This window comes from Salmo trutta, chromosome 17 (assembly GCF_901001165.1).
Source record: "Salmo trutta chromosome 17, fSalTru1.1, whole genome shotgun sequence".
NCBI classification, from domain to species: Eukaryota; Metazoa; Chordata; class Actinopteri; order Salmoniformes; family Salmonidae; genus Salmo; species Salmo trutta.
This window is the reverse complement of record NC_042973.1, coordinates 32025578-32048897: the sequence shown is the minus strand read 5'-3', so window position 1 is coordinate 32048897 and position 23320 is coordinate 32025578. Positions and strand designations below refer to the sequence as shown.

The 23320-nt window shown below is 47.6% G+C and overlaps 1 protein-coding gene across 5 annotated transcripts in view; it reads right to left on the bottom strand.

Moving 5' to 3' along the window:
- Positions 1-23320, bottom strand: part of pclob (piccolo presynaptic cytomatrix protein b) — a 101024-nt gene that overhangs the window by 31981 nt on the left and 45723 nt on the right. For 3 of the 5 annotated variants that reach the window (XM_029696513.1, XM_029696515.1, XM_029696514.1), the window contains exons 8-16: positions 16687-23131; positions 15716-16311; positions 14532-15599; positions 14086-14351; positions 13106-13907; positions 11843-12932; positions 9844-9912; positions 9306-9332; positions 3877-3968 (exon numbers count right to left, since the gene is read on the bottom strand). In XM_029696513.1, the coding sequence (XP_029552373.1) occupies positions 3877-3968; positions 9306-9332; positions 9844-9912; positions 11843-12932; positions 13106-13907; positions 14086-14351; positions 14532-15599; positions 15716-16311; positions 16687-23131 (10455 nt within the window). The remainder of the gene's footprint in view (positions 1-3876; positions 3969-9305; positions 9333-9843; positions 9913-11842; positions 12933-13105; positions 13908-14085; positions 14352-14531; positions 15600-15715; positions 16312-16686; positions 23132-23320) is intronic. The other 2 variants (XM_029696516.1, XM_029696517.1) reach the window with 2 other exon arrangements.

Genomic DNA, 23320 nt, shown 5'->3' with positions numbered 1-23320 from the left:
GAGAGATTGACATGCATATCATTGACATGCATACCCCGTGTACTTTTAAGGGCCAGCTATGCTGCCCTGTTCAGAGCCAATTGTCCCTCTATGTGGCACCTGACCACATTACTGAACAGTAGGTGCGACAAAACTAGGGCCCGTAGGACCTGCCTTGTTAAGAAGGGAGAGCAGCACTTTATTATGGACAGACTTCTCCCCATCTTAGCTACTGTTATATCAATATGTTTTGACCATGACAGTTCACAATCCTGGGTTACTCCAAGCAGTTTAATCACCTCAACTTATTATTCAATAGTTGTGGTTTAGGGTTTAGTGGATGATTTGTCCCAAATACAATGCTTTTAGTTTTTTTTTAATATTTAGGACTAACTTATTCCTTGCCATCCATTCTGAAACTAACTGCAACGCTTTGCTAAGTGTTGTAGTAATTTCAGTCGCTGTAGTAGCTGACGTGTATAGTGTTGAGACACACATGGACACACTGGCTTTACTCGAAGCCAGTGGCATGTCGTTAGTAAAGATCGAAAAAAGTAAGGGGCCTAAACAGCTGCCCTGGGAAATTCCTGATTCTACCTAGATTAAGTTGTAGGGGCTTCCATTAAAGAACACCATCTGTGTTCTCTTAGACAGGTAACTCTTTATCCACAATATAGCAAGGGGTGTAAAGCCATAACACATACATTTTTCCAGCAGCAGAATATGAACAATAATGTCAAAAGCCACACTGAAGTCTAACAAAACAGCCCCCACAATATTTTTAGCATCATTTTCTCTCAGCCAATCATCAGTAATTTGTGTAAGTGCTGTGGTTATTGAATGTCCTTCCCTATAAGCGTGCTGAAAGTCTGTTGTCAATTCATTTACTGTAAAATAACATTGTATCTGGTCAAACAAACAAAAAAATCAAAAGGTTTACTAAGGTTTGGTAACAGGCTGATTGGTCGGTTATTTGACCCGCTTCAGGAAACTAGGCGTATGTCGCAAGTCACGACTTCACAGGAGAGGCATTTGAATGTTTATTTTATTTTTTATTAATATCCGTTTTTTGGCAGAAATGCCTTCCAGGAACATTTGAACTTTTATGTGCCTTAATAACAAACTTGTATGCCATCTGTAAATATGAAATACATTGTTAAATTACGAGCCTAGTTGGTTTAGCCACAGAAAAAGACAGGAACCTTTCTGCTAGCCATGATTGACTGAGATAATGAATGGCTGGACATGCCGAGAGATGAGTTTCGGATTGGTCTGCCCTGTAGCATCTTCTGTCTACAACATGAGCTGCTCGTTATGTGTAGATAATCCTTTCTACTGCAGTTTTTTCAAAATATATAATGTTAGCCATGGAGAACTGCAAAAGTGTTGCTACTGCTCTCAACCAGAATGACTTGACACAAGGTTATTAGGTTATTCTTCTTATCTAAACTTGGGAGGTGAATTGATGTTATGCAAGGTTGTAATGTCTTCTCAGTTTTTTTCCTGGTTTACAGCTTCAATGCTCTGGAGTCTGGTGTTGTTGTCGCCAAGGAGCGTTCGGACTCAGTCGGGACCAGGTTTCAGCTGCTGCGCAAAGCTGACATCTTTCCTCCCATAGATGGTCTGCCTGTACCAGCAGCACCTGGACTGGACACAGCTAGACAAACTTATCTTTTTGAAAAGATCAGGGAGTTTTGTGAGGAAGAGGCTATGGACATCACATGCCCTGCACCAAAGTCAAGGGCAGAACAGAAACAGGCTCCCTGAATATAGATTCCCTTGTTCATGCGTGGTTCGGACGGACCAGTTAATCACTGGGGGCGAGATCCCAGCCATCAGCACTATCTGCAGTGCCTCTAGTCACATGACTCTCTCCTAACACATACGTTGATGCTACTTTTTTTATCCTGCTGCTCAGCCACTTTACCCCTGATTGATGGCATATACCTACCTCATCTTTCACTGATATCGTTATTGATATTGTTCTTGAACATAATGTATATTATTTTGTTCTTTCTCTACTGGCATTGACACTTGTTCTTTTTTTCTTTCTATTTATTTTACTATCTATTTTTGATATTTCTACTATGCAAGTAACCACTTCGCTGTACCATTTACACCTTCTGTAGAGACCCATACACTTAGCAAGATGTGGCTCGGGGTTATAGCATTTCTTTCACATGACCCATCAATTTAGAAAAGTGTGTCTGGGTAAGCGTCATCGAATATTTATAAAATATACCTGGAATTTTTACATATTGTTGGCTGCAACTTTTACCACTTTTTGTCTAAATCTTTACTACACTACTCACTGTTTAGCACATGACCTCACATGTGAATCCTTAAAGAGATGGGTGGGGCTGGCTTAAAAGGGTGTGAACAATTCTGAATGGGTGTAGACAAAGAAAAGCTCTCCGGTAGGTGTACCAAAATATTCAAGGCCCATTTTCTCAAATGTATTGTTCCTCAAATGCAGTGTATGATATACCATTGTGTAGCTCTGTATCTCTGCTTTTAAACAATGTAAAAAACACAATTTTAAATGTTGATACATAAGACCGAATCAAGGCGGTCTGTCACATTTGAGCCAGTAAAGGGGTCTCTGGCCAGAGGCCACACCCTTTTAGTAGGCTTAAATTGATGATATGGCAAATAGCGGTGAAAATATCATCCGCTATTATCCTCAGTAATTTTCCATCTAGGTTGTCAGACCCTGGTGGCTTGTCATTGTTGATAGACAACAATAATTGTTTCACCTCCTCCACACTCACATTACAGAATTCAAAAGTACAATGCCTTTCTTTCATAATTTGGTCAGATATACTTTGATGTGTAGTGTCAGCGTTTGTTGCTGGCATGTTATGCCTAAATTTGCTAATCTTGCCAATGAAAAAATCATTAAAGTAGTTGGCTATATCAGTGGGTTTTGTGATGAATGAGCCATCTGATTCAATGAATAATGGAGCCGAGTTTAACTTTTATTCACAAAAGTTAATTTAAGGTGCTCCAAAGCTTATTACTGGCATTCTTTGTATGATTTATATTTGTTTCATAGTATTGTTTATTTTAATTTTGTGTGTGGCTCAGTTGGTAGAGCATGGTGTTTGCAACGCTGACACGGGGGACCAGTACGGAATTTTTTTTAATGAAATGTATGCATTCACTACTGTAAGTCGCTCTGGATAAGAGCGTCTGCTAAATGACTAAAATGTAAATGTAAAATGTTTATTCACATGATTTCTCAATTTTCAGTACATATGCCAATCGGTTGTGCTGCCAGACGTAATCATCCCTCTCAACCATAACATTTTTCAATTTCTCATCAATCCAAGGGGATTTAACAGTTTTTACAGTCATTTTCTTAATGGGTGCGTGGTTATTAGTAACTGGAATAAGCAATTTCGTAAATGTGTGAAGTGTAGCATCTGGTTGCTCCTCATTACATAAATAAATTTGATTTGATTACACACCACAGACCAGCAAATATTCTTTACATCATCAACATAAAAATCCCTATACAACTTCTTGTAGGACCTCTTCTACGCTATATTAAGCCCAGCCTTTGTAACTTTGTTTTCCTAGATATGGATACTATATTGTGATCACTACATCCTATGGATTTGAATACTGCTTTAAAGCACATTTCTGCAACATTAGTCAAATCAATACATGTTGATGATTTCATTCCTGTGCTGTTTGTAACTAACCTGGTAGATCAACTGATAACCTGAACCAGGTTGCAGTCACTGGTTACAGTTTGAGTACAACTCTGCTAAAGACAACATTAACAAAACAGGCACTATCAATGTATATTTAATGAGGGGGAAGATGGATATGGCAGTTTAGTTATTAAATATAGTTCACTAATTTAGACTTATCCTATCCAGCTCCTCTCACCTGTCTCCTGTCCAGAGGCTGTCCATTTTCCTGATGTTGTCTCTCTGCAGGCTTATCAAACCAGTCAGTGTCCTCCCTCCTCAGGTGGTACGCTGCACAGGGACAGAGACGGGGGCAGGGGGACACAGGGTGGAAGGGACAGGGACACAGACAGAGAGGGGATACTCAATTAATTGTCAAACCTGCTATATAAGCAGGATGGATGCCCAACTCCAAATCAACCACTAGCCTCTAGCCACAGACCATATATGCACTTAATGTAGATCTAAAGTAAATCCAAATCACTCTCTGGTTGGCTTGGCGGAGTCTACGTGATGTGGATGATCAGATCTACGCAAGTGCCTTGGGGTGGGAGCTAGATGGCAATGTGAAATTGGGTATAAGTAGCACCCCCTTACAATACTTTATAAACACATCCTTTGCTCCATGTTTACTGCTCGTAAGTGATCAGTGATCAGAACTGTCTGGAGAGGTGAAGGCAGCGTGGTAGTTAACCAGCTACTGTCCCATCCCCAGTACTATCAGATCAGTGAACATTTAAGAGACTGGATGGGGATGGATGTATTTGAACTAGGTATGTCATGCGCACATTGGCATGCAGAGGTCCCCGGTGTGTGTGTGTGTGTGTGTGTGTGAGTGTGTGTGTGTATGTGTGTGTGTGTGTGTGTGTGTGTGTGTGTGTGTGTGTGTGTGTGTGTGTGTGTGTGTGTGTGTGTGTGTGTATTCAGACATAGCACTGTTGGGGTAACATGTGTATGTAATGCAAATGTGAGCCATATCTGAGCAACCTTGCAATAGTGCATGATCATGAATTCCAGAAATGGCATTGATATACACTATCTATACAAAAGTATATGGGCACCCCTTCAAATTAGTGGATTTGGCACACAGCCATGCATTCGCCATAGACAAACATTGGCAGTAGAATGGCCTTACTGAAGAGCTCAGTGACTTTCAATGTGGCACCGTCATAGGATGCCACTTTTCTAACAAGCCAGTTCGTCAAATTTCTCCTCTGCTAAAGCTGCCCTAGTCAACTGATATTGTTAAGTGGAAACGTCTAGGAGCAACAACGGCTCAGCCGCGAAGTCGTAATCCACTCAAGCTCACAGAATGAGTGCTGAAGCGCGTAGCGTGTAAAACCTGTCTGTCCGCGGTTGCAACACACACTACCGAGTTCCAAACTGCCATTGGAAGCAGCGTCAGCACAAGAACTGTTCTTCGGGAGCTTCATGAAATGGGTTTCCATGGCCGAGCAGCCGCACACAAGCCTAAGATCACCATGCGCAATGCCAAGCGTCTCCTCGAGTGGTGTAAACCTCACTGTTGCTGGACTCTGGAGCAGTGGAAACGCGTTCTCTGGAGTGCTGAATCATGCTTCACCATCTGGCATTCCGATAGACAAATCTGGGTTTAGCAGATGCCAGGAGAACGCTACCTGCCCCAATGCATAGTGCCAACTGTAAAGTTTGGTGGAGAAGGAATAATGGTCTGGGGCTGTTATTCATTGTTCAGGCTAGGCCCCTTAGCTCCAACGAAGATACATCTTAATGCTACAGCATTCAATCATATTCCAGACAATTCTGTGAACTTTGTGGCAACAGTTTGGGGAAGACCTTTCCTGTTTCAGCATGACAATGCACCCATGCACAAAGCGAGGTCCATACATAAATGGTTTGTCGAGATCGGTGTGGAAGAACTTGACTGGCCTGCACAGAGCCCTGACCTCAACCCCATCGAACACCTTTGGGATGAATTGGAATGCCGAGTGCAAGCCAGGCCTAATCACCTAATTGCTATTTTGTTTGGTTTTTCTCATTGTTTGTAACAAATTTTTACATGATGTTGCTGTTACCGTCTCTTTTGATCGAAAAGAGCTTCTGGACATCAAAACAGCGATTACTCACATCGAACTGGACAAAGATTTTTTCATTTAATGAGACTGACGTGAAGAATATACTGCTTTGTCGAGACAAGGCCCAAATACCGTCATCCGCATGAAGAAAATATGGAGAAAAAGGGGGAGGAGAGCGGGGTGCTTTTAAAATAATTAGCCGAGTAGGTAAACCACCACAACCCTCCGTATTATTGGCCAATGTGCAATCATTGGAAAACAAACTGGACAATCTACGATTAAGACTATCCTGCCAACGGGACATTAAAAACTGTAATACCTTATGTTTCACCGAGATGTGGCTAAATGACGACACGGATAATATTGTGCTGGCTGGCTTCTCCGTGCATCGGCAGGACAGAGGAGATACGTCTGGTAGGACGAGAGGCGGGGGGGTGGGAGTGTGTCTATTTGTCAATAACTGCTGGTGTGTGATGTCTAATATTAAAGAAGACTTGAGGTATTGCTCACCTGAGGTAGAATACCTCACGATAAGCTGTAGACCAAACTATCTACCAAGAGAGTTTTCATCTATATTTTTCTTAGCCGTCTATTTACCACCACAAACCAATGCTGGAACTAAGACCGCACTCAACAAGCTGTATAAGGCCATAAGCAAACAAGAAAATGTTCATCCAGAAGTAGCACTCCTAGTGGCCGGGGACTTTAATGCAGGCAAACTTAAATCTGTTTTACCTAATTTCTACCAGCATGTCACATGTGCAACCAGAGGAGAAAAACAACGCCTTAACTCCACACACAGAGACATATACAAAGCTCACCCTCGCCCTCCATTGAACAAATCTGACCATAATTAGATCCTCCTGATTCCTGCTTACAAGCAAAAACTAAAGCAGGAAGTACCAGTGACTCGCTCAATACGGAAGTGTTCAGATGACAAGGATGCTATGCGGCAGGACTATTTTGCTAGCACAGCCTGGAATATGTCAAATGGCATTGAGGAGTATACCACCTCAGCCACTGGTTTCATCAATAAGTGCATCGACGACGTCATCCCCACAGTGACCGTACGTACATATCCCAACCAGAATCCATGGATTACGGGCAACATCCACACCAAGCTAAAGGCTAGAGCTGCCGCTTTCAAGGAGCGGGACACTAATCCAAACGCTTATAAGAAATCCCGCTATGACTTCAGACGAACCATCAAACAGGCAAAGCATCAATACAGGACTAAGATTGAATTCTTCTACGCTCGTCGGATGTGGCAGGGCTTGAAAACAATTATGGACTACAAAGGGAAACCCAGCCGTAAGCTGCCCAGTGACGCAAGCCTACCAGATGAGCTAAATGCCTTTTATGCTAGCTTCGAGGCAAGCAACACTGAAGCATGCATGAGAGCACCAGCTGTTCCGGACGACTGGTTGATCACGCTCTCCATAGCCGATGTGAGCAAGGCCTTTAAACAGGTCAATATTCACAAAGCCGTGAGGCCAGACAGATTACCAGGACCTGTACTCAAAAGGACGAACTGGCAAGTGTTTTCACTGACATTTTCAACCTCTCGCTGACCAAGTCTGTAACACCTACAGGTTTAAAACAGACCACCATAGTCCCTATGCCCAAGAAAGCGAAGGTAACCCCGCCGAAATAATTACCACCCCTTAGCACTCACATTGGTAGCCATGAAGCTCCCCAAAAGATCCACAGATAACGCAATCTCAAATCGCACAGAATCATTCGGCTTAGGGTTTGGCCAGGGTAGGCCGTCATTGTAAATAAGAATTTGTTCTTAACTGACTTGCCTTGTTAAAAAAAGTTAAATAGAATAAAAAAATTGTATCCACAAAGCTCATCACTAAGCTAAGGACCCTGGGACTAAACACCTCCCTCTGCAACTGTATCCTGGACTTCCTGACAGGCCACCCCCAGGTGGTAAGAGTAGGCAACAACACATCTGCCACACTGATCCTCAACACTGGGGCCCCTCAGGGGTGCGTGTTTAGTCCCCTCCTGTACTCTCTGTTCACCCCACGACTGCGTGGTCAAGCACGACTCCAACACCATCATTAAGTTTGCTGATGACATAACAGTGGTAGCCCTGATCACCGACATTGATGAGACAGCCTATAGGGAGGTCAGGGACCTGGCAGTGTGGTGCCAGGACAACAACCTCTCCCTCAATGTGAGCAAGACAAATGAGCTGATCTTAGATTATCGTGAAAGGAGGGCCGAACAGGCCCCCATTAATATCGACGGGCCGAAGTGGAGCGGTTCGAGAGTTTCAAGTTCCTTGGTGTCCACATCACCAACAAACTATCATGGTCCAAACACACCAAGACAGTTGTGAAGAGGGCATGACAACACCTTTTTCCTCTCAGGAGACTGAAAGGATTTGTTCTGGGTCCCCAGATCCTCAAAAAGTTCAACATCTGCACCATCGAGAGCATCCTGACAGGTAGCATCACCACCTGGTATGGCAACTGCTCGGCATCTGACGGTAAGGCGCTACAGAGGGTAATGCGTACGGCCCAGTACATCACTGGGGCCAAGCTTCCTGACATCCAGGACCTTTAAACTAGGTGGTGTCAGAGGAAGGACCAAAAAATGTCAAAGAATCCAGTCACCCAATTCATAGACTGTTCTCTCTGCTACCGCACGGCAAGCGGTACAGGAGCGCCAAGTCTAGGACCAAAAGGCTCCTTAACAGCTTCTACCCCCAATCCATTAGACTGCTGAACAATTAATCAAATGGCCTCCCAGACTGTTTACATTCACACCCCCCCTTTGTTTTTACACTCCTGCCACTCCCTGTTTATTATCTATGCATAGTCACTTTACAAATGACCTCGACTACCCTGCACCCCCGCACATTGACTCGGTACCCCCTGTATATAGCCTTGCTATTGTTATGTAATTCTTTTTTATTTTTTACTTTCATTAATTTAGTAAATATTTTCTTAACTCTATTTCTTGAACTGCATTGTTGGTTAAGGGCTTGTAAGTAAACATTTCACGGTAAGGTCTACACATGTTCTATTCGGCGCATGTGACAAATACAATTTGATTTGATCAGTGCCCGACCTCACTAATGATTTTGTGGCTGAATGGAAGCAAGTCCTCGCAGCAATGTTCCAACATCTAGTGGAAAGCCTTCCCAGAAGAGTGGAGGCTGTTATAGCCGGAAAGAGGTGACCAACGCCCATGATTTTGGAATTAGATTTTCAACGAGTAGGTGTCCACGTACTTTTGGTCATGTAGTGTATGTACAGAACTATTTAAATGTGGGTCTTTCCAGATATGGATTGCTTAACCACTACAGTATATGATACGTTTACAGTACATTGCCATCGACATATGGGTCATTCCATGATGAGTTTGATATGTGTAAAATGCCATCCAAATATGGGTCATTCCAGAAATGGGTTTGATATGTTTGTGTGTATGATACCATCTACATCTGGTCATTGAGCACCATGGGGTGTGGGGTGTTGTGGGGTGGAGGCAGACATTGTCTAAGCTACATGGGGTTGGGATGTGGTCTGGATTAGACCGTTCACACTGCAGCTCTCACCTTCTATGTTCCAGTTGGGGCCTCCGGCTGGGGTGTAAAGTTATATGTTTTAGAAACGGCTACAACACAACGTCAATGAATCTAAGACTTATTCAGTGGGCTATGTCTCCATCCACTTACACTGTATATCACATGCACTGGACTAAATCTAAGTCAGCACATGCTTTGTAAGCAAATAAATACATCTTATAACGTTATAGTCTTTCAGGGAGTTTGCATTTCTGAAGCGAAGTGCATGAAAGATGTATGTCATAATAGAGCAATTGTAGAATAATTGTAAAATTATCTATCACAAATACATGGGTATTTACTAATATATCATCGCGTTAGATACTGTAAAGTCACATGGGGACTAAAGCAGTCTAAATATTAAAGGTAAACTCAGCTATATGACATCACAGTGTGGCGACGTATTTGCTCTTGCCAATTGGCGCCTTTCCGTGACGCATGGCTGGGTATCATATTGCGGAGTGTCCCTTTAACATGGTGCTGCTGTATTAGTGGAGGGCAGGCAGCATTCTAAACTAGAATACTCTACCGTGTCTGATACTCTCATGAAAGATTCTGGGATCATCTCTGTTCAGTGTCAGCATGGAGTCAGTTAGGGCTGGAACCAAGGCAGATAGACACTCTTTATGTGGGGTCATATTTATGTCTGCTGCTGATCAACTACTCACCAGTCTGTCATTGGAGTCAGTTTTAAAGTACATTTAAAACGGTACTATATGCATGTCTACGAAAAATGCTATCTAAAATGAATCCACTTGCATATGAATGTTTATTGGTTTGTGTTTCTGCTTGTTAATGATTCTTTTTTTAAACTATGTAAATGAAATGGTGGTCATTCTGAAACTGACTACACTATGCCGGGCTGATAGAAACATAGGAACAGAAGCATAGGGACATATTTAGGAGTGTTGTCCTGGTTAGTAAACACTAAAATGGATACATCAGGATTTTGGCAATGAGGCCCTTTATCTACGACCTCAGAGTCAGATTTAAGGAAGTTGTTAACTAGCGTTAGCGCAATGACTGGAAGTCTATGGTAACTGCTAGCATGTTTCCAGTCATTGTGCTAACACTAGTTAGCATTGGCTTGCGAAACAACATCTAACTTCATACTGGATGCTGAGACTCTAGGGAAGTTGTTAAAGGGCTTCATTGTCAAAATCCCAAAGTATCCCTTTAAGATAGAAGCAAGGACAGCTGTAATTTCACACTTACTCCCCAGGAGGAGATGGGGAGAGAACACATTCAGATGCTGCCAATCAGAAGAGAGCATGCAAATTTACAGTCCCTTAGAAACATTCACAGCAACCAACATTCATAGCAACCAACGTCATGCAAAATATGCTTTAAAGCTTTATTGAAATGGAAACTCAAACTCATTTAATCTCAGAGCAACATGCATGAATACAAAATGGAAAATACCCAAGATGGACAGGGATGAATATGCTATAAATAACTATGTGTGGTGTGAGTATCATAAAATATACTGTATGTCTACTATCAACATGGGTTCAAATCTAAAACTCAACTACACAAACAAATAATCTACAACTACATAATCCTTAGGGAAAAGATGTCATTGCATTGCAATATGAATGTGAGTATAATGCTCTCTGTATTATTACTGCTGTAATAGTAGATGTGTGTATTGCTGGCCAGGAGACGAAGTGAGGGAGGCAGGTGCTCTATATAAATGGCTGTCTGCATTGTCTGAACAATTACAGTAAGTAGACCCAGACCCACACATAGTGATTCAGCAATAGGCCTTTAAAATGGCTGCTGCCAGGGGGCCAAGCTCCACAATAGCTCCAAGGGTGCTTGGAAAAGTAAACATACTGTATGTCTATCTAAAGGCCTGACATACTTCCTGCAAGAGCCAGATAACATTTTATGTATGGAGAAGAGGGGAAAGGAGAAGAAAAAGGAGGAGGGGAGGAGTGGTGTAGATGAAGGTGCCTATAGGCTATAGACAGGACCCAGATGGCAGTGACATACTGTTAGATTTTCATTAGTCTCCCTCCCACTCATTCAAATATATTATCACTCTATTTTCTTTCTCTTCAAAAGCAGTACTCAGAGGCACTTAAAGTGTGTGTTATTTATGATCACCTATTATCCACTATTGATATTTCACTGTTCTGTATGGTTTAAAGAAGCCCTGTATCCCATAATACACATTTGCTCAGTGATGAAAGCAGAAAACCAACATGTAAAAGAAGAGAAGAGAACTGGATCATGCTAATAACATCATAGATAGAGTTAACAACACAGACATGCTGTCTCAACCATAACATCAACAGTATTATGCATCAGTGAAGAAAATAAATAGTGTTGCATGCAGACATCAAACAAAACAGAAAAAGCAACCAGAACAAAACACAAACACAGTTATGTGACAAAAGCCACAAAATATGTGAAATAATAGGTGATCAGGAGCCTTCTCAGGCAGACATAAACACAGTCAGGAGCATGCGGTAGCTGCATGTCCAGAGAGTCAGGGTGCTGTGACAGCCTCAGGAGCCATTTACCTTCGCTGTCAGACATGGCTCCCCCCAGGTCGTCCATGGTGAAGGCTATGTCTCTGTCGTAGACCCCACTATGTCCCAGTGTAGCCCTGGACTCCTCCCTCATGTGCTGCTGGACCTCCGGCAGGGAGTGGTTAGAGCCAAACTGGTCTCTGGAGTCAGCTGAGATGGGTGGTAGAGGGCCGGCTGAGGCTCTGGCCATGCCCATGGGCTCTCCTACAGGACTCAGAGGGCTCTCCTCCTCTGAGTTCTGAGCCACGATGGGGATGCGCCCGCGGCTCTGGCTTATAGGCAGGCTGGTGGGCTTGGTCCTGGCCACCCCCGTGCCGAACGCTCCGTCCAATGCTTCTCCTTCAATCTTCAGCCTGAGAGAGGAGCTGGAAAGGTCCCGTTTGATGGACAGATCCAGGCCATAGACGGAAGTGGGACGGGAGTTGGGGCGGGAGTTGGGGCGGGAGGAGGGGCGAGAGCGCGTGCCACTGGGGTAGGTGGTGTCGTCCTGTAGGGTAGTCCTCATGGTGGGTCCCCCCAGGCCAAGGGACTGGCCCAGGTTCTGGCCCAGAGAGCCAGCCAGGTTAGATCCCAGGGAGGAGTCCAGGTACTTCTGCTGCTCAGACAGGTTCTTCCTCAGGCCAAAGGTGATCTCATCCTGGAGCAGTCTGGCTCGCGTGGACAGGTTGGTGACAGACGAGGCTCCAGAGCCCAGGAAACTGCTGTAGTCTGGCTCCAGGTCTCTGCTCTCCTGGATGGAGGAGAACTTGGTTATCTTGGGATCCAACAGGGCTGCCTTCTTCTGGTTCTTGATCTGTTTCTGGTAGAGCACGGCGGCAGGGAGCTGCTTGGCAGCCTGTTTCTCCAGAGTCAGCCGGCTGATGCTGTACTTGTCAGCCTTAGGGAAGTGTCTGTAGCTGGGGTCAGTGGGGAGGTACTGGGGCATGGCCAGGCCTGAGAGGTGCTCCAGACCCTCTGTCCCTCGTCTAAACTCCTGCTTTATCTGTTGCTTCAGGAGCTTCAGCTCATAAGGCTCCTCCATAGAGTCCTCCTCTCCTTTACCGTAGCTGTGCAGACGCGAGTTACCAAGGAACTCCGCAACCTAAACAAAGACAATAAAATAATTTATCATCATCATCACAACACCCAAGTGAACAGGCAAATGCGGTATAGCAAAATACCAACAACAAAAAACTGAGCAAAACACACTGACATACAATATGTAACAACATCCCCATTCCACAGAAGAACATCTACTGTTTACATATCAGTTACCTCTGCAGTGCGCCTGGCCTCAGCGGCCCGGAGCAGCCTGTCAGCCTTAGACAGGTCCTTATCAGGCAGACTGAACCCTGACCCCAGCCCTGCAGAGCCCAGCGCTGTAGAGCCTTTAGTCAGCTGCTCTATGTCCTCTATCAGAACATAGTTCCTGGCATTGTGGTGGTCGATGTCAGCGTAGAAAGACTCAGCAGATATACTAGACATGGGGCTGGAGGCCATGCTCCTCTCCTCCAGGCCCATCCTCAGTTCCAGGCTGCCGTACTTCCCCACCCCATACCCACCCTCGCTGGAGGAGGGTACGATGATCATGGGCTGGTTCCGGATCACCTCGTAGTTGGTGGTGTTCTTGGACTGGTAGCCTGAGGACTGGGCCTGCTGGTGGGAGTGGGAGGCCTGGGGGTAGGACAGGCTGGGCACAGAGGAGTAGACTGACTGACTCTGGTAGGGGTGCTGCTGGTAGAGGGCCTGCTGCTGGTACATGGTCTGCTGGGGGTAGTGGCTGATGGCTTGGGTCTGGGGGACATATTGGGTGTAGTGGGAGTAGGGACTGGTAAGAGTGGAGTACTGGGAGTCAGCCTCAGTTTCAGGGGGAATGAACTGGTCGAATTCTGACTGGGGAGCTGTCCTGGGTCTCTCCAGGCCGTGGCTGTTCCCTCTGGTCTCCCTGATGTTGCTGACCTCACTGTCCGACATGTAGTCTCTCTCCTCAGCCACACCCTGCAGGTAGGCCCTCTCCCTCTTCTCCCTCTCCTGCAGCAGGGCATCCTTACGACGGTTGATGCCCATCTCCAGGTACCTGTTAGAAGGACAGGATGGGATTGGATTTATACAGTGCTTTCCAAGTGCTAAAAATGTGGAATCACTTCATACACACCAATGTGTTCTACTCATCTAAAGCATGTTATTGTATTGTAAATCAGAACTGGTTCTATATCGACTTGCCTGGTTCACAAATTGTTAAATTAATAAATTACCTCAGCTTGGCATCAATCTCTTTCTCCTCCTCATCTAGCTCGGCCTGTTTTCTGCGGAGCTTGGATGACTCTCTCTCCACCAGGTCCAGCTCCTTGTCGATGTCCTGCAAGATCTTGGCCCGGGCCATGGTGGTGTGACGGCCGAGCCGTCTGCGTGCTGAGTTGGTGCTGTAGCCTGACGGGCCAGTCAGAGGGTCATCCTCCGGGGGAGGGTTGGGTAGGGTCCTCTTCACCTTCTTTCCAGTGCCTGACGGAGAGCCCTGGCCCTATGACAGAGGGAAAAGCAATAAGATAAGAGATAAGATAGAGTACTTAATATTATTGCCAGGTATATTTTCAACAAAAATGACAACAGCATGCGATGAATGTGCTTAACTACGCCCCCTTTAACGTGGTCATGTTTAACACTATCTTATGTTACCAGTATTCTTACTACAGTGACTTACAGAGTAGGTTTCTGTGTAGTGGTAGCCTATCCTGTCCTCGGTGGTGGGGCTGAGAGACTTGGGGTCAGGCAGAGACTTCGGTCCAGGCTTCAGCATCCTAGGGCCAGAGGAAAACCTGGACGGGTCAGTGGTCAGCCTCTTCTGCCCTTCCTCCATGGCCTTACTCGCGGAGAGGGGGGACACGGGAGAGTAAAGCACTTTGGGGGACTTGGGGGCGAGGTCTGCCTTCAGGTAGGCGCTGTAGCCCACCTCTACGGGCAAGTGGCGCCTGCGGTCTGTGTCTGTCTGGCAGCTGAGGCTGCCTCCTCTCTGAGAGTTCTCTGGGGCTGAGATGTGTTTGATGATCTCCACCTTAGTGTCCATCTGGATGCTGGGGCATTTGATGCTGCCAGAGTGGTCGGTCTGGACAGAGATCTCTGCCACAGTCTGGATGGCGATGCTGGAGACCTTAGAGCCACCGTGTTTTCCCTCGCCGCTGTGCTTGCTGGAGCGGGAGCGCCGCCGCGACCTGGTTGGCATGTCCCACTCAACCTCCTGGTCCTCCTCATCATCAGTCTGAACACTGCTGTCTACACCCCTCCTGTTGTTCCTCTTCCTCCTCCCCACATACGTTCTATCTACCGAGTCCTCATCGTCTGTCTGGACCCCACTGTCCACTATCCTCTTTCCTACCACCCCTGTACCATACCCCTGGTCACCAGGCTGCTTAGACCCTGCCGACTGTTTCCTACTGAATTGCAGCTGGTCTTGACCTCCAACCTCTCTCTGACCCTCACCGGTTACATACTGCACCCCACCCTCTAGCTGGATGACAGTGGATGAGGTGGTGGACTCATCCCTTACAGGCCAGTACTGACCGTTATCCCCCACCCCTGCATACTGTGCCTCTAGCAGGTTGTCTGAGGTTCCTGTGGTACCGTAGTGCTCCTCTAGCTGGTGCTGTAGCTGCACCTGGAGCTGTTGGATCTGCTCTAGCTGTTCCCTCTGCTGGTTGTAGGTCTCCTGCTGTGCTACAAGGTGTGCCTGGTGCTCCTCTTCCTGTTGTACTAACAACTTCTGTTTCAGAGCCTGTAGAATAGAATAGACTAGAATAGATTAGAATAACATTGTTGTCCAGCCAATTGTCCATCCGCTTACAGTAACAGATACATTACCACAGGAGACATGTACACCCACATTCATACCTGTAGCTCCTCCAGCTCCCTCTGCACCATGATCTGCTCCTGCTCGCGGTAGCGCTGGATCTCCTGCCTCTCCCACTCCAGCTCCTCTGCCAGACACAGCTGCTTCAGCTTCTCCAGCTGCAGGAACTCCCTCTCCATCTGATACTGGGTGATCTTGCTGTCATCCAGCCCGGGGAACATGGGCAACGAGGCCAGGGCCTCCAGAGAGGCTGCGATGGCCTCCAGGGTCTGGTCAGAGTACAGGGCAGGGAAGCCAGTCATGATGTCAGCCAGAGCGCTGGGCAGCAGGTCCTTGGGCAGGCCAGTGCCCATGCTGATGATCTGGTGGCCAGGGTCGGTGGTGGGGATGAAGCCATAGGGGTATGGAGCTTGGGCTGGCTGCTCCTGGAGGGTGGTGGTAGGGGGTAGGGTGGTGCTAAAGATGGACCCTGGCTGGGTGGTAATGGCAAATGTATAAGGAACAGGGTCTGCTATGGAGGAGTATACCATTCCGTCTGAGGATCTAAGGACACTATAAGCAGGGACCTGGGAATATGGAGCAGTGGATATCCCAGTATACGCCCCAGCAGCTTTACTAGTGTAGTCTAGAGCTTCACCTGTCATGACGGGTGCAGAAATGTAGGTTTAAGTAAAACATCATACTGTATATACATGTTCTGTACAAAATAAAGGCCATGCAGATTTGATTTGGGGAGATCATAGCACTAAGCATGCAAGCATCTCCAGTCTGTCCAGCTAGCACGATGCAAAGCCAAAATATTGTGGGAGAACACGCAGGCATACGCATGCATCTGTGTAAAAAGAAAGAAAAGACAAAAGGAACAGAACATTGATGGAAATCTAGATCATTTCATAAATCATGCAAAAGTACAGTAAATGCTCATTAAAATCATAATGGAAAACAATGATAACTGAAATAATTTTCCATTCAGAAATCAAATTCAAGCAGGTAAAAAAAAGAACACACCAACCTGCGGAAATATTACCAGCTGTCAGGTCTACTGCACTGTCCAAGACTCCGTTATAGTCATATCTGGTCTTTCCATTATAGAGGAAGAGTCCTGCATCAGCCAGATTGGTCTCAGACATGGCCTTGCCGTTCAAGACCTTGATTCCATAGACCCCAGCATGATCATACTGATAGTGGTCGTCTCTGTAGCCGAAGTGGTTGTCAGGCTGGGTAATAACTGGTGGCTGGGTCCTACAGCTCCCTGTGAAGGGTAGCTTGTAGATGACGTCACAGCACACATTTTTCCCAGCTGTCAGATCTATGGGCGTCCCATCATCCTCTACGACCGTGGTCACCACACCTGGGCTGGTGCCGGACAGAGCCACCATGGCCCTAAGGGGTCTGGAGGTGGACAGGTCCACAGCCCCAGCCAGCTCTGAGAGCATGGTCCCCCCATTGCTGATAGCTGGGGCCATGGTCACTGGAAGCCTGCTATCTACTGTGGAGGCTCCATAGGACAGGTTAATTGGTATCTCTGTGTCTCTGGCTGTCACCGTGCTGACGATAGGCGGAGAGTCTACCCGCCTATACACTATCTGTGCCAGAGGCTCGAATGGTTTGTATGTGGTAAGAGGGAGAGGCATGGAGGCAACATAACTCTGCAGATCTAAAGGCTTTTCTGCTGGCTCGCTGGTGTAGGAGGCAATGGTGGCTGAACAGGTGACAATAGTGATGCTATCAGTTACAACAGCCAATGTGGTGGAAGGGGTGATCTCAGCACTCAGGTTCACTATCTCTGGCTGCACTGCCGTATGTCGGCCACTAGAGTTGCTACAGACGGACTGGCGACTCGATTCCTGAGGAGTCAAGTCCATCCCTGAATCAGTCATCTTTACACCGACCTTAATGGTGCGGAGGTCAATGGCATCACCGGAATAGATCTTCCCGTTCTGTTTGGGAGAGGGCTGGATAGGGATGGCCAATGCGTCTGACGCAGGAGCCTGGGGCAGCCTCTCATGGACCACAGACACAGTGGTTCTCTGAACCTCGGTGGTGACCACCTGAGTGACCAGGCTGGGCAGTCTCTCCGGGGGCTGGGCTGAGGTGGAGATAGAGGAGGAGTACACATGGCTCAGGCTGGACACAACCTTCTCAGGCCCACGGATTTCCTGGCTCTCTATCGACTCCTGGTGGAACTTCCTGGTGATGGTGACTGGAGCCACGGGGACAGTCTGGGGAACCTCCTGGCCAGAGGGAACTGACATTCTCCTGGTGTAGGCTTCAGATGTAATGACCTCCAGGGGGGTCTCAAACTCTGATGAGTAACTCAGGACCTCTGATACTGCCTGTGGCGGTTGCACTGCTGAGGGGATGGATTCTCTCCTGTATTGAACTTGGGCAGCATATGCCTCTAGAGGCACCTCTGCCTCTGCAGGCATTGTGATAACCTGGGCCATAGTTAGAAGCTGCTGCATGGTTATAGACGCTCTTCTTGTAGTGGAAATAGCCTCAGTTGTAACCACCTGGGTGGGTGTTTCATATTCTGATGGGTAAGTCATTACTTCAGCAAATGTGTATGGTTGTTGTGCTACAGAGGATATGGATGTCCTTCTAGTGGTAGTGGCCTCAGTTGTTATAACCTCCGTAGGCATTTCATACTCTGAAGCAAAAGTCATTACTTCAGCCACTCCTTGTGGTTGTGGTGCAGATGATCGTATTGATGGTGTGTCCTGCTGTAATGGCATTACCTCTGCCATGGTTTGTGGTTGCTGCATTTCCAATGGTATTGATGCTCTTCTAAAGATAGCCTCAGTTGAAACTACCTCTATCAAAGATGGTGACTGATGCATGGTTGAGGGTGTAGCTTCTACATGGATTTGGGTGGCCATAGCTCCCGTTGGTATTTCCTGCTGTAATGGCATTACCTCTGCCATGGTTTGTGGTTGCTGCATTTCTGATGGTATTGTTGCTCTTCCGGACATGGCCTCAATTGAAACGACCTCTGTAGGTATGTCCAGCTCTGCTGGTAAAGCCATTATTTCAGCCACATATTGTGGCTGCTGAGGTACAGCAGGTATTGATGCCCTTCTACCAGAGGCTTGAGTTGCAGACACTTCTACAGGAACCTGTGGCTCTGATGGCATCGTCATAACCACAGACACTGTCTGCGGTGGCTTGGCTGTTGGAGGTTTATACGGTTTCTTGATTGGAGCTGGGACATTGTGTACCTGAATAGGCATCTCAGACCCAGCTGAAACTGTCACCACCTCAGCCATACTGTATGGAGGCTGCATAGCTGATGGTATGGAAGGCTGCCTTTCTGTTGCTAGAACAGTGACTCCCTCTAGGGGTGCTGCTACTTCGACTGGTCCTATTGCTGCTGTTGGTGGTGGCGGCTGCCTCAATGAGGAAACTGATGCTTTCCTGACATTGTCCTGGGCTGAGAAGGCCTCAATGGGTGACTGCTGTTCTGACGGTGTGGTCCTAACCCCCGGGCCTGTCTGCTTAGAGGGGAGGATGGACCCTCTTCTGATGGGGGCTTGGACAGTGATACCCTCTGTGGGTGTGCCAGGCTCTGAGGGCAGAGTTATCACAACATACGTCTCCAGACACTTGGCGTTCCTTGGAGAAAGGGGGGACCTGGGTGAGGTAGCACTCATCTTGGATTCCACTGGGGTGGTCAGACTCAGAGACAGGGCATTGGGAGGTTCTCTGGTCCTGGGCAGTGTTGTGGCTGTGAATGGCTCTGCTGAGCTGGCTTTCGGAACCACTTCTCTGGTCCTGGGTAGTGTGTGGCTGGCAGTGGGAGACACTGGAGGTTTGACACTCTCCCCTGGTCGGTGGCTGAACACCAGCCCTGCAGGGATGGACACAGGCTTGGGGGGGACTGGAGGGGGTGCAGGGGCCTTGTGTACTGGACTGGGGCCTGGGGTTGTTCCAGTTGCCTGTGCCATTGTCAAAGCAGCTGAGACCGGCACTGATGTTGGGACTGAAGGTGGGATGGAAATGGAAGGCTTTTTGGGATAAACAGCTGGCTTTAGTAAGGTGGCAGGGGGTGGTGGAGGAGGCAAAGGAGGTGTTGGGGTATCTGCCAAAGGTATATATGTGTCTGAGCTGTGTACAGCAGGAACAGAGGGAGCAGTATAGAAAGGAGCAACACTGACAACCACAGGCCTTGCTGCTATCTGACTACTGCCTTCAACCACAGCAGAGGTGGTAGTTATTGCCACTGAGTTTGCCACAAGGTCTTGGGTTGTCTGGCTGAGCACCGACATGTTCTCCACATTGGGGACTATGATGACCACATGCCCCTGTCTGGTTGGGGTCATCATAACCTGAGAGCCAGCAACACCTTCTGGCTGGACATCCTCCACTAGTGACTGTACATTCACCACCACAGGCAGAGCTGCTCCCATGGCTATAGTGGTAGTCACGGTCGGGGAGACATTATGGATGGCCCTGATAGAGGTAGGCTCTGCTGAGGTTTGGGGCTGGGAGACTGATGTAGACCTAGGTGGAGGAGGAGGTGGGGCTTTTTTGGTGGAGGCTTGTCTCTGAATTCGGCGTGTCCCTATGGCTGGGACTACTACTGGGGTTGGAGGTGGGGCAGCAGTCTGGACAGGGACTGAATGCACCACTGTAGCCTGGGCAGGAGCCGAGGATGTCACAGGCAGTGGGGCTTGGGGTGAAACTGAAGAGGTGATGGTAACCAGGTCTGGCATTTGGACTACAACTGGAGCTGGGGCTGGAGTTGGAGCAGAGACTGGAGCCGAAGTTGACATTGCACTGGGAGCAGCTGGGACTGGAGATGTGGCTTCAGAAGGTACTGGGCTTGGTACTGGAGTTGGTGCTGTGACCTGCACAGAAGGTGGACCCTGAACAGACATCTGGGATGGAGATATAACCAGGTCTGGCATTTGGATTACAACCGGATCAGGTATGTGCACCACCACTGAGGCAGGGACTGAGGCAGGAGCTTGGGGTTGGGCTAGTGGAGCAGAAGCATGGACTGTAGTCGTAGCTGGTGTTGGTGCTTGGGTTGGATCTGTCACCACATCTGGAATTGTGACCAAAACTGTGGTTGGAGAAACAGCCATAATGGGAGCAATAGAAGGAGGGGAGATATCAGCAGGTGGCTGAGCTGCGAAGGGAGCTGCAGCTTTGGCCAGGTCTGGTGTTGGAGTGGACACTGGAGTAGAGTCAGAGGAGAGAGGACTTGGAGCTTGGAAAGAGGAGGAGGAAGTAGCATTGGAGGCTAGACTTGAGTCTGGAGTTGCTGGTGAGGTGGGCGGTGATACTGGAGAGATTGGTGATGTTGTGGTGGTTGTACTGGTGGCTAGAACTGTCTCAGGGGCAGGAGCTGGAGTAGCTTTCGCCTGGGGAACCTCACACACTACTGTGATGGGTTCAATCTCAGCTGCCTCTGTTATTGGGGTATGTTCTGAAACTGGAGAGGACTCTACCTGTTCTTTAGTCTCAGACTCATCACTAGGGGTAATATCAGAGGACACTCCCACTCCATACTCCTCTATTATACTATCATCTGTCTCATCCTCTCCAGAGGAACACTGGGTGATCTTCAAGTCCGGTATGGGGAAAAGAGCCCTCCTCATAGTCATATCCTGAGGAACTGTTGGCTTGGCAACGTTGACCTCAGGCCGTTTAGGAGGTTCAGAGGGTCGTGGTGGAGCAGGACGTTTCTTCCTTTTAACGTAGGTAGAATCAGCATCTAACATAGGCTTTTCTCCCTCTGCCTCACCAACTTTGCAGCTCTCAGCTGCAGCACTGGATGGTGCAGTCACATGTATTTCTGGATTTGGAGTGTCCATCGCTGACTGAGCCCTCTGAAACTCCTGCTCTATCAACATCAGTTCCTTCTTTTTCTGCATCATCTCCTCATACACCTCTTCAGGAGACCTTAAACTTTTCTTCCCTGGCTCTTTAGCATGGTCTTTACTGGGCTGCTCCGGTCGGGCTGAACTAGGTTTAGCTTCAGGCTCCTCCACTAGGGACTCATAGAGGTAGTCCTCTATGGCCATGCCGCCATAGAGTGGCTCTATCTCAGGGACTGGCTCTGTCTCTCCATTAGGAGATCTAGCTTTCTGAAGCATCTCCTCATATACCTCCTCTGCACTCTTTAGTGGCTCTGCAGTACTGAACTTCTGTCCTTTTGGGACAGCTATCTTGGCCTCCGTGTGAAACGCCTCTGAATCAGACTCCATGCTAGGAGAATAGTCAGAGGCTGAGGACTTGTGAAACACTTCCATCTCTCTAGCCTGCCTCACCTCCACAGTGGGCGAGGCGTTTTCAATAGGAGACAGGTTACTGGGCGAGGTTACAGGCTTATCCCATTTCCTCTGAGTCTGTAGTTCATCTTTATCCCTCTTGGACTTCTTGGAGCTCCTCTTCCCCTGCTGCTGGTCCGACTCCTTCTGTTTCTCCTGCTCCCTGAGAAGGTCTTCTTCCTCCCTGAGTTCCTCCTCTTCTGACGAGTCCTCGATGGTGGGAAGGAACTGGCCAGCCTGCCTGTGCTTGGCCTTGCGGTGCTGTTTCCCCTCCCTGCTCCTCTTGTGGCTGGGGCTGCTGTCGCTGTCCTCCTCCAGAGAAGAGGCTGAGGTGGGAGAGGTTCCAGGGGTGAAGCTGGACACCTGGACACTGGATGACCCCTCACCTTTGGACTTGTCCTCCAGAGACTCTGTGATGCTCTCCACCTCAGCCTCTCCATCATCCGTGCTCTTTGTTCTCTGTAACGTCATGTCTTTCTTAAACACAGTGGTGGTGAGCTCAGAACTATCTGCAGTGGTTTTAGCCTCAGATCCTGGAAGAGATGGTCTCCTCGCTGGGCTGTCTTCATTAGCCATAATGCCTTTCTTTAGCAGAAGTTTGGATTTGCCTGATTCGTTATCCACCTCGGCCTCCTTGGTCTCCTCCTCTCTGCTCTCTTTCTCATCTTTTTCCTCCTCTGAGAGAAACATCTCCTCCTCTCCTGTCATCCCCATGATCTGCCTGCGGATGAACTCCTCCTCATCCACAGATGAGTCTGGGCTGACTGCTGGGCTGTCTGCTTTGTAGTCCTCGCTGCTGGATGAGGCTGCCGTGCTGACTGCTATCGCACTTAACCTCCGTCTCTGGACCTGGGGCGAGGGAGAGGGTTCGCTCCCACTGCTCTCCTCCATCTGCACGTAATTCAGACGCCTCTTCTCCACATTCACCTCTTCCTTGGAAAGCATGGCTGTGTCAGCGGTCGTGTCAATCATAGGGACATTTCTGTCTGTCTGCAACTCCTTCAGCTCTTCCTCTGAGCTGTAGAAGCCCTGTGAGATAGGAAGTATATCTGGTCCATCCTGGGACTTGATACTATGGTCCTCAATCTTGGTGTCAGCCTCAAATGGACTGGCTGGGCTGGACGGTACCTCAACTACTACCTGGTCTGCTAGGAGGGAGTCTGCAGTTGTCTCTTTCTCCTCCTAAAAATGAAAAAAAGCATCACATTAAAATGTGCTTGTCCTGTGCATGGACAAATAAAAACATATGTCTCACATACTTTGCTATCTGTTTTAGTTTATGGCTCCTGGAGCAAATTCTATTTGTGTGAACAGTTAAGAACTATGGTAGCAATCTATACTTGTATGGAATCACAATCTTGACTAAAGATT